Below are 15,203 nucleotides of genomic sequence, written 5' to 3'. Positions count from 1 at the left end.
AAGAATCTATCCTTCTATCCTCCAAAGTTGCTATTATCTCCAGGCCCCACCTGGACGTTGGCAGCCCTTTGAGCGATAGGCTGTTGTTCACATCCAGTTTGCAAATCATACAAAAACAAACCAGTCTGTACCACCCAGCTATCTTTTCTTGTTCCTTTTGGCCTGAGGTGTAGTGGTTAAGAACGGCAAGGCTCTAATCTGGAGAGCCGGGTTTGATTCCCCACTCTTCCACATGCAGCCAGCTGGGTGATTTTGGATCAGTCACAGCTCTCTCAGCCCCACCTACCTCACAGGGTGTCTGTTGTGGGGAGAGGAAGGGAAGGTGATTGAAGGCCGCTTTGAGACTCCTTCGGGTAGTGAAGGGCAGGGTATAAAACCAACTCTTTTTGCAACCTATTTGCGACAGAGTTAGAACCACTTTGGGCTTCAGCCCCCCACCCCTTTTATAACTACTGCCCTAAATACTCTCCTGAAGGTGGGGAAGCTGTTCTCTCTGCTTACTGCTCCTGTAGAGAGACTGTGCTGTTTTCTGGCTGACACTTGAATTTTACACAATAATTTCACCGCCCACACTTCTTTCATTTCATGACTTTGGTGCCCAGCTGTTTACCTCCCTGCTCCCAGAACTGCATATTGATTATCTGCCCTCTGAAGATCCACCACACACTGGACAACAGGTTCTCTAATCACTAAGATTTATATTATAATAAAAATTAGTTAAATTTTTAATATGCCATGAGACCCAATTTACTGGGGACAGATGCCCCCCATGGGGACACTTGGAACAAACCCTATAAACTTCTCAGAACTATCAACACTGCCCATCTTGAAAGAACACACTGACGTAAACCATTTTAATGAAATAATTTTAAGCCTCTGTCTTGTCATTCGCTTGTATGGCTTTTGATCCAGCTTAATTATTTCTGTGATTGACTGCGGCCTGCTAAGGACTCAATAGAACGTGGCACAGCTTTAAGATGCCTGCCAGATCAGATACAGAGAGCTTCCTTTCACTTGCAAGAGACGGCAGTTCACAGGCAAAAACAGATAGGAGTCAGGCCCATAGCCAGGATTTTGTGGATTGTGGGGAAATTGTTTTTTTCTGGTGGGGTTGAAGTTCTCAGTGCAGAAAGAAAAGCCAGGATTCTGAGGATTATGACTCAGCTACTGTGGAATCAAGCCTTTTAAAATCAAAGCAAAACACGTAGCTGGCTATTATTTTGCTCACTGCTTTTCCTTTCAGGCATGTAGCTCTGGCATCTCAACTGACGTTCCTGATGAGCAGAGTCTCTAGAAGCATAGCAGCAGGGTAGAAGTTGAAGAGAGCTTCGAGGCAGTCTCTTCTCTCTGAGTCTTCTCAAGCCATCTACTCTACATAGGTGTTCTTAGCCATTTAGCCAATATAAAGCCAGTTTGGTATAGTGGTTAAGTAGCACAGACTCTAATCTGGGAGAACCGGGTTTGATTCCCCACTCCTCCACTTGTAGCTGCTGGATGACCTTGGGCAAGCCATAGTTCTGTCAGGGTTGTTCTCTCAAGGACAGTTCTGAAAAGAGCTCTCTCAGCCCCACCTACCTCACAGGGTGTCTGTTGTGGGGAGGGAAAGGGATTGTAAACCACTCTGAGTGAAGGGCTTTCTGCAAACCACGCAAAACTGAATTATTCAAGAGGGCCTTTCTACACGGGCAATAGGATAGCACTGTATAAATCCAATCTCCTCCTCTTCTTATCAGGATAGATCGCTAAATTGCAAGCTATCAACCACTTTAGATGACAGTTCTCAGCTGCTGCAAGTTAATCACTTCTGGCAGCATAATCAACAATTCTGATAACAAGCCGGCAGGTGGGGGTGATGACTTCTATAGTCAAGAAAGTTAACACTTAGGCAGGAAATTTATTTTCAAAGAGACCAGTTTCTTGACAGAATTAGAAGGTATCCTAGAGGTCACCTACTCCAACCCCCCCCCCCCCGCTCAGGAAATAGTCAACTACAGCACCCCACTCTGCTTAAAAGAGCACACACCTTTAAAGCTCCACTGTAGCTACCGGCCTGATAGGACTGCTGCTAGAGGTGCCAGTTTGCAAATGGGCAAAATCAACAACAGGGCGTAGAGGCCAAGGCCTTCCCCTGATGTTGCCTCCTGGCTCTGGGATTCAGAAGTCAGGAAGGCTCTCATTCCCCTGGCTTTCTGCAAACCACGCAAAACTGAATTATTCAAGAGGGCCTTTCTACACGGGCAATAGGATAGCGCTGTACAAAATGGTTCGCCAAGTTTCTTGGACAAATTGTTAGGCACTGTGCTCTATACTACTGTGCTTTGCTTCAGAGTTCTGTTCTTTAGATTTCTGGTTGGTTCCACTGCCCTAATCCTACCGTATTGTTTTCTGAGTGTCCCATCCTGTCGATTGTCTTGACCCCGTGAGCCCGACTATAAAGGACGTAAGCAATATAAAGAAACCAACATTTCTGCTCTCCAGGGCTGCCAGTTCCACGTCACAGAAGTTTCCGTTCCTCATCCACCCTGCCCTTGGTGGCCACCAGTTTAAGCAGGTAAGAAGATGATTTGGGGGCAAAGACAAGAACCTCAGACAAGCCCCTCCGGGATCAGACCAACCGTCCATCTAGACCGTCTTCCTCTTTCCCCACCGAAAAGAGGGGACCCACCTAGGAATATAAAGATGTGAGTTTGGCTTCTACGCTGTCAGACCCTCGGGTCTGTTGAGGTCGGTATTGTCTATTCAGACTGGCAGTGGCTCTCCGGGGTCTCGAACACAGAAATCAAACATACGTAAGATTAAAAAAATAGTCCAAATATCAGACTCTTAAAGCTTATTACATTCAGAGTAGCTAGTTATACATGTCCGATTGATGGGTAAAACTTTTGACCAATAGACCATACGCGTTTCGGCCCCTTACGGCCTTCCTCAGTGGTCAATATTCCTATTGTATAACTTTCTCACATGCTTTGCAGTGGCTAAGTGTTTGTAAAATGGGCCCTGGATAGTAACTGCACAAATTCTCCAAATTATTCTGGTAACGAATATCCCATGTGTCATGATGTGTGTCACATCCATCAAAGGTAGTAAATATTTGGATTTTTATGTTTGTTAACTTGACCCTCTTAGATCATAGCTATATTTTGGGTTGTCCCCCCCCCCTTTTGTTTGGTTTTTCTCAAACACAGAAACCACTCTTGCATCTCCTACTTGATCCTTTAACTGGAAATGCCAGGGATTGAACCTGGCACCGTCTGTGTGCCAAGCAGAAACTTTACCACTGAGTTTGAATGCTGGTTGCAGCTGCTGCACTTAGGAAGATAATGCAGGCTGGGCACTGCTAGATCTTTTAACTGAAGCATGATTTAAGTTTCGAGGGTGGGGTGGGGGAGGAGGCACAAATCCATACCGATAACACATTTAAATCCTTCGGTTCCTCTGGCGTTGGCAACAGTCCCGCCTTATCTTCTCAGTGCCAAACGTCCCCCTAAATACCGTTAAATCCTGTGCTGAAAACCGCAGAGCGAGAAATGCCAACTTCTCAAAGTACACAGAAATCCAGACGCTGTTTCCAATGTTTGTCAAGTGGGACCAATGCTCCCTCTAAGCTTGTGGAGTCTTGTGAGCAAAGATTCTACTTTGTGAGCTACTGACATTAAAGTTGTGAGTGAGCCGATTTGGCTAAAGCATAAAACAGTTTGCTCTGGAGCCCTCCTTTCTGAGCTAAGACAAAAATCTGTGAGCTAGAGGCTAAAAAACTGTGAGCTACCTCACACTAACAGCTTAGAAGGAACACTGGTGGGGACTGCTGTTCAGCCAGCAACAGAGGAAATGGAACTCTGGACATGCTCAGAGGCACTCCAGGGGTTCATACAGTGTTGCACAAGGGTTAGAGAAGAGGGGAAGTCTAGTAGTGGAAACAGAGTTCAAATGGACTCCCACCCAAGTCTCGTAGAAGGAAACCAACAGGGGTAGATTGGGGGTGTAATTCCTGCATGGCTTAACTGGGCACTGGTTTGCCGTTTGCCTGTCAGCTGGCGTCAGCCACCAACATCAAACGCTTCCTGGAGCCACAATTGATTCCCCCCCGCCTTTAATTACAGTAATCAGCGAATACGTTGAAAGAGTTATAGGAGGCAGGAATGAGCATCCCTCATCGCCCCACTCGGTTTTTGAATTCTATGAAATGAAAAGTTCTATGGAGCCGAAGAATGAACGTTGGATGCGGGAGACGGCTTCTGCCTCCGTCAGACTCACTGGATGGCCTCGGGCTACTCCTGCTGCCAATCTTCTGCCAGTACAACCCACCACAGGTTGTAAAGAAGCTGGCATGCAAAAAACAGTCTATGGTTAACAGCTTCCAACAAATAAATAAATTCAAATGGAACCTGCTGTGCAATGATAGGCTTTTGGCCTTTGCTCCGGAGCAGAGCCCGAAAACGAGACAAAACCCTGCTTAAGAATTAACTACTTTTCGTTAATAGCCTCAGGGATTAATTCTGGATGTAGCGCCTTGGCGGAGAAAGCTGACCTGGGAGACGACATGGGAAAGGACCAGTGATCCGAGCCAGCTGTGTAAAAGGGAATTTCTCCTCCCAGCTGGTTTAAATAGAACGTGGCGTCCCACTTGAACAGGGGCTCTGACACCCCCCTCAAAACACCCATCCCCCAGAAAGTTAGCGGCAAGAGTGCTCCGACTCAATGGGGACAGCAGCCTGTGAGTGTCTTACAACTCGAAAGGAGGAGGATTTGGGACACTGAAGCTCAAGTTATTAATGCCGGTGGCTCTGGAGTCTGTTCTCCAAGTTTTCTTGGTCTTTTTCCCTGCACAAGATTCTGTGCCCCAGGACTTTTCTAATTTGGTAAACCCCTCCCACCGTAGCGATTTCATGTTTGCCAGGTTCAATCTCTTCCCTTCGGTTGTTTCGACAGGTAGATATAAGGGTATTCCTTATCAGGGGTCATTTCGAAGAAAAAGAGGTGCAGGAGCTCATTAGCATAACTCATTAGCATAACTTATTTGCATATGCCACCCCACCCACCCCCGACATCACCGGAAGTGTTTCAGAAGGCAACACCCACTGCTCAGGCTCCACTGGACTATTTTGGATTGCTAGGTATGGGGGGGGGGGACACACACACGCACAGATCTGCCATAGCAGAGGCGGGAGAGCTTGTACCTGAATAAAACTTAGCCTTAAGGGTGCCACTGGGCTGTTTTGGATTGCTAGCTGGGGGGGGGGGGAACGCACAAATCTGTGCCGGAAGGAAGGAAGAAAGGAGGGGAAAAAGAGAAGGAAAGAAAGAAGGAGAGGAAATAAGGAGGGAAAGGGAAAGAAGGCAAGAAGGAAGGAAGGAAGGAAGGAAGGAAGGAAGGAAGGAAGGAAGGAAGGCTTCTTGCTTCTCGTGGCCTGGGGCTGCTGGGATCAGGGGGTGGGGCTTGTTGCATGTGCCCGCCCCCTGGGCTTTTTACTGCCGGAGCTCCGCTCCTGTGCGCTCCTGCAGGAAATGACCCCTGTATAAAGAAAGAGTCTGTACCTGTCTTTACAGTGAACCTGACTCTGTGCAACATGTTATTTTCCGCTGCTCTCATTACTCTTTGCTACGTCATTCCTCGATCCATCCCCTCCTTTCTTCTGCAAAATCTATGACCGATAATGACCTTTGTGTTGTTTTTGTTATCTGACAAATCTCCTGAAATTACTGCAGTTGTCGCTAAGTACCTATTACGTGTATGGAAGTTAAGGGTTAGAAACTGTAATATTTAGATTTACCTTTTTCCCATCTCCTTTTTATTAATTCCGAATGGGTTCTGTTCGGTGGAGACTTTTAGTATGTGTATATATGTATTTATTGGTGTCTAATTTTTTTTGAATTGTTGTACTATTATGCCATTAAAGGTTTCTTTTTCTCTCTCAACTAAACAAGCAAACTCCACAGCAGTTCAGATTTTTCCCTTCCCCACTTTTGGGGAAAGAAACAGCAGTTTAATTGTGTGCACTTTTTTTTTTTAAAAAAAGCCAAGTATCTATACAAAACCAAAACAGAGTCCAAGAGACCTTTTGGCCCCTTGGTGGTCAATTGTTTAAAAGGTGTGTTTCCTGGTTCCTTCAGATGGGTTACTTCAACGGTGTTATCTTTTCGGCCAGTTGTGCCTGAAGCCCCTGAACAGAGAGAGAAAGAGAGAATCTGTATTTTCGAAAAAGGTTAATTTGGGGGTAATTCTTCACATGTTTGCTGCCTCCACGGTGCAGGGACTGGGACGGCGCCTCTCTCCCAGATAAGGTAATTAAGATTGTTGTGTGTTTATGCCAGTCGGGACCAATGCTCCCTCTAAGCTGTGGAGTCTTGTGAGCAAAAATTCTACTCCATGAGCTACTGGCATTAAAGTTGTGAGCGAGCGATTTGGCTACTGCATATGAAGAGAGGTTAAAGCGCTTGGGGCTCTTTAGCTTGGGGAAATGATGGCTGAGGGATGATCGAGGTTTGTAAGATTATGCGTGGGATGGAGCAGGTAGAGAAAGAGGTACTTTTCTCCCTTTCTCACAATACAAGAACTCGTGGGCACTCAATGAAATTGCTGAGCGGTCGGGTCAGAACAGATAAAAGAAAGTCCTTCTTCACCCAAAGAGTGATGAACACATGGAATTCACTGCCACAGGAGGTGGTGGCGGCTACAAGCATGGACGGCTTCAAGAGGGAATTAGATAAACATCTGGAGCAGAGGTCCATCAGTGGCTATTAGCCACAGGGTATAGATAGGAACTCTCAGTCTGGGGCAAGGGATGCTCTGTATTCTTGGTGCTTGGAGGGAGGGGGTTCAGTGTGAGGGCTTCTGGCCCCACTGCTGGACCTCCTGGTGGCACCTGGTATTTATGGCCACTGTGTGACAGAGTGTTGGATCCAACATTGGTTTCTCTTATGTTCTTATAACTTAGTTTGCTCTGGAGCTATCCTTCCTGAGCTAAGACAAAAAGGTGTGGTCCAGAGGCTAAAAAACTGAGCTAGCTCACCCTAACTCAGCTTAGAGGGAACACTGGTCCGGACTATTGATGCTAACCAGCTGAGAAGATGGGGTACTGCAAAGCATGAGTATTCCAACCCCAGGCAGAAGGCTAGAAAGCTGGAGGGGGTGGGGTTGTTCAAGGGTATGGGGGGGAGGCAAAACCCAGGCTGATGGTGGAAGGGTGCAGAGCATTCTGCAGACTGTGGAAATGCCCTGCAGGTGGGAAAGGAAAAGCAGGGGGGGGGGGGGGGAATGGGGACCAGACATGGGGGGGGGGAACCTGTGAAAGCAAACAAAAAAAATAAATCCAGACAGGATTACAGGATTTAAGAGGCAGGGGGGGAGGAATGGTGACCAGACATGGGGGTGGGGAAACTGTGAAAGCAAACAAAAAAAATAAATCCAGACAGGATTACAGGATTTAAGAGGCAGCTTGGTTGGGCCAGGAGTGAACGTCACACACTGGTTTTAAACGGATCAGACAGTTCCTCGGCTGGAGGGCTTCCAGCATCTTTAGATCGCTGCAGGGACCCAATCCTATCACATGCTGTGGAACGCCAGAAGCAGACAGGAGATCGGCAAGAGCACTTGCACCAGGAGGGCCACCTGAGAAAGCTTTGCACGGGGCCCTCCTCCCACAAGCGACGCCGGCCAAGCGGCTCAGGGCAGTGTGGTTTGGTGTAGTGGTTAAGTGCGCGGACTCTAATCTGGAAGAACCGTGCTTGATTCCCCACTCCTCCACTCGCACCTGCTGGATGACCTTGGGCAAGCCGTAGCTCTGATAAGAGCTGTTCTTGAAAAAGAGCAGTTTCTGCCAGAGCTCTCTCAGCCCCACCTGCCTCACGGGGTGCCTGTTGTGGGGAGGGGAAGGGAAAGGAGTTTGTGAGCCGCTCTGAGACTCCTTCGGGTAGTGAAGGGCGAGGTATAAATCCAATCTCTTCCTCTTCTTCACAGAGCATGAGAATAAGCGTGTGCAGACAGGGTGTGTGGCTGAGGCACAAGAGGTACTTCCTCCTTCGGGAAAGGATCCGGCACTGAGGATGTGCACCAGACCCCACATCCGTTCCTGCTCCCATCTGCGGCAGGAAAAGAACTCTGGGCAGGGCTGTCCTGATGCACAAAGTGATGCTCGCCTATGCCGAGGGTTCCCTGGCTCCAGCTGAGCAGGCTGCTCACCCCCCGATTCCTCTTCTTTCTTCTGGCCATCCATGTATTATGAGCAATAGCCCCAGGTATGCATGGGCAGATGGGTTTTTTTTAACTCTATAGCAGGCTTAGGAATCTTTTCTGGAATTTGCACACAACCGGATAAAAGCACTGTATGAACTTACCGGCTGGATTTCGCAGGCAGGTAGGACATGCTTTTGGTTCCAGCTGGTTGTGAAGCTTTGCCAGCTCCTGAAAATTTCTATTTAAAAAAAGAGAGAGAAATAAGTGTCCACTTCGTAGGAATACAGCTCTCCCGACTAACCCATCTGATACATTTTCATCCACCCCTTCTCTCAGAAAACTCAGAGGGGTGTGCGTAGTGAAAAAAAGATCAGATCGTAGGGGGTGTGAAAGACACAAATGATACTACCAAACTCCTGTTTTGTTGAGTTGAGTTTTTGTTAAGTTTGGTGTCGTGGTTAAGTGCGCAGACTCAAATCTGGGAGAACCGGGTTTGATTCCCCACTCCTCCATTTGCACCTGCTGGATGAACTTGGGCAAGCCGTAGTTCTGACAAGAGCTGTTCTTGAAAAAGAGCAGTTTCTGTCAGAGCTCTCTCAGCCCCGCCTACCCCACAGGGTGTCTGTTGTGGGGAGGGAAAAGGAGTTTGTAAGCCACTCTGAGACCCCGAGTGAAGGGTGGGGTGGGGGATCCAATCTCCTCCTCCTCCTCTGTGACCTCTGAATGCAGCCTTTGCTTTAAAGGTCTACTGGCAGAGGTTCTCTGCCTACATTCAGGGAAAACAGTGCCCTTCCAAGCAACTGCCTGCCCCCACCCCAGGGGTCTCTCTACCCCCTCTCCCTCACACAGCATCACCGTACCTTGTTGGCCTGGGCCTGCCTGGCGGGATCGAACTGCGACGAGGCCTTGGACTTACCGGCCCCTGGAAGAGAGACAGGAAAGGAGGTGAGCACAGCTAATCATTTACACTGCAAACAGGTGCAGGGCCTTATCTGTGGTGGCACCAAGACTTTGGGACTCCATTCCTGAAGAAATCTGCCTGGTTCCAAAGCTGAACTTGTGTAGCTGAATTCATTTTGTTTTTTAATATTTTTTGGGGGGGCACAATTGAAGTGCCAGCATTCAGTTCTGGCTCCTACCTGCAAAGACTTTGAGGTCGGACTTGCTGTAGTCAAAGGGGGTGAAGGGTTTGGGAGCCTCTTGCACCTCTGGCTTCTGGGCGGCTTTGGCCTTCTTCTTCTCTTGCTTGGGTGTCTCTGTGCCTGGCTCGCTGGCCACTCGCTCCCTCTTTTTGCTGGCCTGTTCTTGCTACGGACGATTCCAAGGAAGAAGAATAAAAAAACCCCAGAAATCATGGACTATAGAAGGTGGTGGTCAAAATCACACACACACCCCACGTCTCAGAATGGCAGACCCAAATCTATGGAGGGCAGAGAGCCCTTGCTATTGGCACTCACCCCTCTGCCCCCCACTTCTCCTGAGCTCTGCAGGCACCACAGGTGAGAGATTCCACCACATGTGGGGCTTTGTATGAAGCTGAAATCAACAACACTTCCTACTAGAGATTCGTTCACCTTGGCAAGCCCAGGATCAGGCGGACAGCATTTAGCAAAGTCCCTGAAACAAGGTAAGTCCAAGGAGTGTGCGTGCGATGTCACTCCCCCCCCCACATCCCGCCGCCTCCATCGCTCAAATGATCTAGGATGCAGAAAGACTCACCGTGGCGAGCTGGCGCACGGAGGCCGTGTTGGCGGCTTTTTCTCTGCACTCCTTCTCGGCAGCCTCCCGTGTTGCTGTGGAGGAAAAGGGGACAAGTCAAGAGGAAAACGGCCACACCGGGAAGCACCGGAGATCTGAACCCAGCTCCTCCCCCCCCCCCCCCCCCCCCCGGTCCAAGTTCAACACTTTCATAACTATGCTATGCTCGTCCTTTTGGCTGGGAACAAAGATGAGTCTCAGAGCGGCTTACAATCCCTTCCCCTCCCCATAAAACAGACACTCTGTGAGCAGTGTTCCCTCTAAGTGAATCCCAAGTAAATAAATAAGTTGCGTTAGTGCGAGCCAGGTCACAGTTTTTTAGCCTCCAGCTCACACATTTTTGGCTTCGCTCAGGAAGGAGGGCTCGAGAGCAAGCTAATTTAGGCAGTAGCCAAATCGCTCGCTCACAACTTTAATGCCAGTAGCTCACAAAGTAGAATTTTTGCTCACAAGACTCCACAACTTAGAGGGAACATTGCCTGTGAGGTAGGTGGGGCTGAGAGAGCTCTCCCGAGGACTGCCCTTGAGAGAACAGCTCTGAGAGAACTTGTGACTGACCCAAAGTCACACCAGCAGCTGCATGTGGAGGAGTGGGGAATCAAACCTGACTCTCCCAGATTAGAGTCCGGGCTCCTAACCACTGCACCGCGCTCCTAGACCCCCCCCCTTAATAAGAGCTTCACTGGATCAGATCAGAGATCTATCGAGTCCAGCACCCCTTGGCTCACAGGGGTCACTTAGAGGCATTCAAAAAGTCCATATGCAAGGCATGAAGGTAGGAGCCCTCCCCTGTTGTTTGCCTCCAGCCACTAATACTCACTGATAGACTGGAAATTCAATGACAGGTCAATGATAGATCAATTAATTGACAGACCTCACCTCCATAAAAGTGTCTCTAATTCTTTCATCCAAGTTCTTCCCAGTGTTCCCTCTAAGCTGAGTCAGTGTGAGCCAGCTCACAGTTCTTTAGCCTCCGGTTCACCCATTTTTGTCTTAGCTCAGGAAGGATGGCTCCAGAGCAAACTGATTTATGCAGTAGCCAAATCGCTCATTCACAACTTTTAAGGCCAATTGCTCACAAAGTAGAATTTTGGCTCATAAGACTCCACAGCTGAGAGGGAGCACTGGTTCTTGCCTTTCGAGAGGCAAATAATATAACATTTCTCTCACTGCAACCTTCATCATTTCATATAATCTCATATCTCGTACCACCTCTGGCTGCAGTTATCCCCCCCCCCCATAACACCATGCACATGACTTCTTTAAGCTTTTATAACTAAAACATCCCAAGTCTTAAAGGACGGTGTGGGTGGGCTTCCAAGAAGAAGAAAAAGAAGAAGAGATTGGATTTATACCCCGCCCTTCACTACCCAAAGGTGTCTCAGAGCGGCTTACAAACTCCTTTCCCTTCCCCTCCCCACAACAGACACCCTGTGAGGTGGTGGGTGGGGCTGAGAGAACTCTGACACAAACTGCTCTTTCTCAAGGACAGCTGTGCCAGAGCTTGTGACTGACCCAAGGTCACATCAGCAGGTGCAAGTGGAGGAGTGGGGAATCAAACCAGGTTCTCCCAGATTAGAGTCTGCACACTTAACCACTACACCAAACAAGCTAACAAACAGAAAGCCCATGAGTGTGTAGAAACTGGCTTCCACTGTATGTTAAAACCCGAGATTCTCTGGGAGTTGAACCTCTGGCAAAGAGCAACCAAGCCAGTGTCACCTGCTTGCTGCTGCTGCTGTGATTTCTGCTGTGATTTCTTGGTAGGCTCCTTCTTGGCTGCCGCTTGCAGCTGGGCCTGGCTCAACAGCTTCCACCGATTACTAATCTGGATGGCAAAAGGAAAAGAAAAAAAACGAACCAAACTCATGATGCCAACATCTCTGATCTGTAGATGGCCAGCCCGGCCAGCTAGGAGAGAGGAAGGAAAGGAGGAAGGACAGAGCTTGCTTGGATGCTTTCCTGGTTCACACACACACAGACAGATAAAGCTGCCTTACACTGAATCAGCCCTCTGGCCCATCGGAGCCAGTATTGCCTACTCAGACTGGCAGAGGCTCTCCAGGGTCTCAGGCAAGGCTCCCTCTAAGCTGCGGAGTCTCGTGAGCAACAATTCTACTTTGTGAGCTACTGGCATTAAAGGGGTGAGTGAGCGATTTGGCTGCTGCGTCAATGAGTTTGCTCTGGAGACACCCTTCCTGCGCTAAGACAAAAATGTGTGAGCCGGAGGCTAAAGAACTGTGAGCTGGCTCACACTCACTCAGCCGGGAAGCCCTGGAAAGTACTTGGAAGGGAGACCTCCAAGGAATACCAGGGCTGGGACGCAGAGGCAGGCGACCAGGCCACCTCTCTGAAATAGCCTCGCCAGTGTTCCCTCTAAGCTGAACTAGTGTGAGTTAGCTCCGTTTTTTAGCCTCCGGCTCGCACATTTTCGTCTCAGCTCAGGAAGGAGGGCTTTCCAGAGCAAACTAACTGATGCAGGAGCCACATCGTTCGCTCACCACTTTAAGGCCAGTAGCTCACAAGGTAGACTTTTTGCTCACGAGACTTCACAGCCAAGAGGGAGCCTTGATCCTAGCCCCACTAGGGGTCGCCAGGGGTCACCGTGACTTCCAGGCTCGCAAGCGTGCGCGCACACGCACACAGGATGGGTGGCCGTCTCAGTCTGTGTGTGGCAGCAGGAAAGAGCCAGAGTCCAGGCGCACCTTGAAGACCAACAATGTTTGTGGCAGGGTAGGAGCTTCCGGGAAGTGAGCCAGTGCCTCCCGAAACCTCGAATGATAAAAGGGTTGGAACACTTTCCCTATGAGGAAAGGTTAAGGCGCTTGGGGCTCTTTAGCTTGGAGAAAAGACGACTGAGGGGTGACATGATCGAGGTTTATAAGATTAAGCATGAGATAGAGCAGGTAGAGAAAGAGGTACTTTTCTCCCTTTCTCACAATACAAGAACTCGTGGGCACTCCATGAAATTGCTGAGCGGTCGGGTTAGAATGGATAAAAGGAAGTACTTCTTCACCCAAAGAGTGATTAACACATGGAATTCACTGCCACAGGAAGTGGTGGCGGCTACAAGCATGGACGGCTTCAAAAGGGAATTAGATAAGCATATGGAGCAGAGGTCCATCAGTGGATATTAGCCACAAGGTATAGATAGGGACTCTGGGGCAAGTGATGCTGTGTCATCTTGGTGCTTGGGGGGGGGGTCAACAGTGGGAGGGCTTCTAATATCCTGGCCCCACTGGTGGACCTCCTGATGGCACCTGGTATTTCTGGCCACTGTGTGATACAGAGTGTTGGACTGGATGGGCCTTTGGCCTGATCCAACATTGGCATCTCTTATGTTCCTCCCCCGGCCACAAGTTTTGTTAGTCTTTAAAGCGCTGCGGTGGCTCAAGTGGTTAAGACGCTGAACTGCAGGCTGTGGAAGGTCGGTCGTTCAGCAGTTCGAGACCCGAGTGCGCCGCATGACGGAGTGAGCACCCGTCTCTGGTTCCAGCTCCTGCCAACCCAGCAGTTCGAAAGCCAGAAATTGCAAGTAGATAAATAGGTACCGCTTCGGTGGGAAGGTCACAGCGTTCCGTGCGCCTTGGTGTCTAGTCACGCCGGCCACATGACCACAGAAACGTCTTCGGACAGCGCTGGCTCTTCGGCTTGGAAACGGAGACGAGCACCGCAACCCTAGAGTCGGACTCGACTGGCTTTCTAGCAAGGGAACCTTTACCTTTACCTTTTAAGGCGCTGCTGGACTCTTCTTGCTCTTTCCTATTGCAACAGGTAGCGGTCACACTTCTTTGGGACATTTCAAAAGGTCCACCCACGAGGCACCTACCTCGTAGATTTTTGAGGAGGGATCAAACTTTGCCGCCTGGGAGACGTGAGCCGGGTTCTGCTCCGCTGGCAGATACTGAGAGAAAGACAAAGAGATCCTCGTGACGGTCTGCATTAGCTACCCCCAAGGCCTGGGGCTCAAGGGAGGCCTCTCCAATTGCGATCTGGGGGAGATGTGTCCGACACTCAGATGTGCCGGCCCGTGGAGGGGACAGGCTTTTCGCCATCAGCGCTGTCAACAGAGGTGGTCAAGGTTTTCTCCACAAAAGCGTCAAAGTCTTAAATCTCCTCCCTCCCTGGGGCCCGGAACCAAACTGGGGTCCTTTGCTATTTCTATTTCAAAAACTGCAAAGAGGGACTGGTTTTCATACCCCACTTTTCTCCACCTTAAGGCGTCTCGGAGCGGCTTACCATCCCCTTCCCTTCCTCTCCCCACGGCAGGCACTCTGGGAAGTAGGGTGGAGGAAAAGTGAGGAATCAAACCCAGTCCCCCAAGACGGAGTCCTACGCTCTTAACCACGACACCACACTGGCTTTCTGATCCAATTAAGTGCCTTGACTCATCTGACTGTCAGCTCCATTTACCATTCGAAAGGGATTTTCGAAGGACTCCATGATGCGTCGGGCTTTCTGCTGGGCCACGGTTAAGTTCTCATCCTTCTTCTCGCCGGCTTCAGGCTCCTTTGGGAATACAAGTTGGCATGCAACTGTTAGCAATCGTGGGCAACATTTCAGAACTCCCTGCCTGGACCTCCACTTTGGCAGTCAGGAGAGACCTTGCTCTGTCACAGCCGGAGTTGCACATCAGCTGTGGGCCAGAGAGGCTTGAATACAAATCCCGGCTCGGCTGCAAAGATCCAGGTGCGATCTTGAGCTAGTCAGCCTACCTCACAGGCAATGCTCCCTCTGAGCTGTGGAGTCTTGTGAGCAAAATTCTACTTCGTGAGCTGCTGGCACTAAAGTGGCGAGCGGGCGATTTGGCTGCTGCATAGATTAGTTTGCTCTGGAGCCCTCCTTCCTGAGCTCAGACAAAAATGTGTGAGCCGGAGGCTAGAAAACTGTGAGCTAGCTCACACTCACTCAGCTTAGAGGGAACACTGCTCACAGGGTGGCTATGAAGATAAAATTGGAAGAGGACCATCCACACGACTCCGCCTGAGGCTCCTTGGTGGGATGCAGAAAAACCGCAACAGGGATCAAAAGACCTTTTGGATGAAGAGGTATGTCTCCCGGTTAGGTTTGGATTTGGCTGGCTCTGGAGGGCGTTGCCATTCAATTATTTATCCCGGCAGATTTCAGCGATTGTTTCGTGGCTTATCCAGTAATGATTTTCCAGTTCATTCTTTAATTTATATCCCGCTTTTCTCCCCAATTGGAGGTTCAAAGGGGCTTTTCGCATCCTTCCCCCCCCCCCCCCACCCCCACACGACAACAGCCTTGTGAG

At 49.5% G+C, this 15,203-nt stretch overlaps 1 protein-coding gene across 2 annotated transcripts in view; it reads right to left on the bottom strand.

The window, feature by feature from the left end:
• Positions 1-5,960: 5,960 nt before the first annotated feature.
• The window catches only part of EXOSC10 (exosome component 10), a 33,744-nt gene continuing 24,501 nt past the window's right edge, over positions 5,961-15,203 (bottom strand). For both annotated transcript variants that reach the window (XM_015409462.1, XM_015409463.1), the window contains exons 18-25: positions 14,345-14,440; positions 13,761-13,835; positions 11,654-11,759; positions 9,893-9,966; positions 9,313-9,481; positions 9,034-9,095; positions 8,335-8,411; positions 5,961-6,161 (exon numbers count right to left, since the gene is read on the bottom strand). In XM_015409462.1, coding sequence (XP_015264948.1) covers positions 6,131-6,161; positions 8,335-8,411; positions 9,034-9,095; positions 9,313-9,481; positions 9,893-9,966; positions 11,654-11,759; positions 13,761-13,835; positions 14,345-14,440 — 690 coding nt within the window. In that variant the 3' untranslated portion in view covers positions 5,961-6,130. The remainder of the gene's footprint in view (positions 6,162-8,334; positions 8,412-9,033; positions 9,096-9,312; positions 9,482-9,892; positions 9,967-11,653; positions 11,760-13,760; positions 13,836-14,344; positions 14,441-15,203) is intronic.

The sequence above is a fragment of the Gekko japonicus genome, unplaced genomic scaffold, assembly GCF_001447785.1.
Source record: "Gekko japonicus isolate JY-2015 unplaced genomic scaffold, Gekko_japonicus_V1.1 scaffold916, whole genome shotgun sequence".
Taxonomy (NCBI): Eukaryota; Metazoa; Chordata; class Lepidosauria; order Squamata; family Gekkonidae; genus Gekko; species Gekko japonicus.
This window is presented reverse-complemented; position numbering and strand designations above follow the sequence as displayed.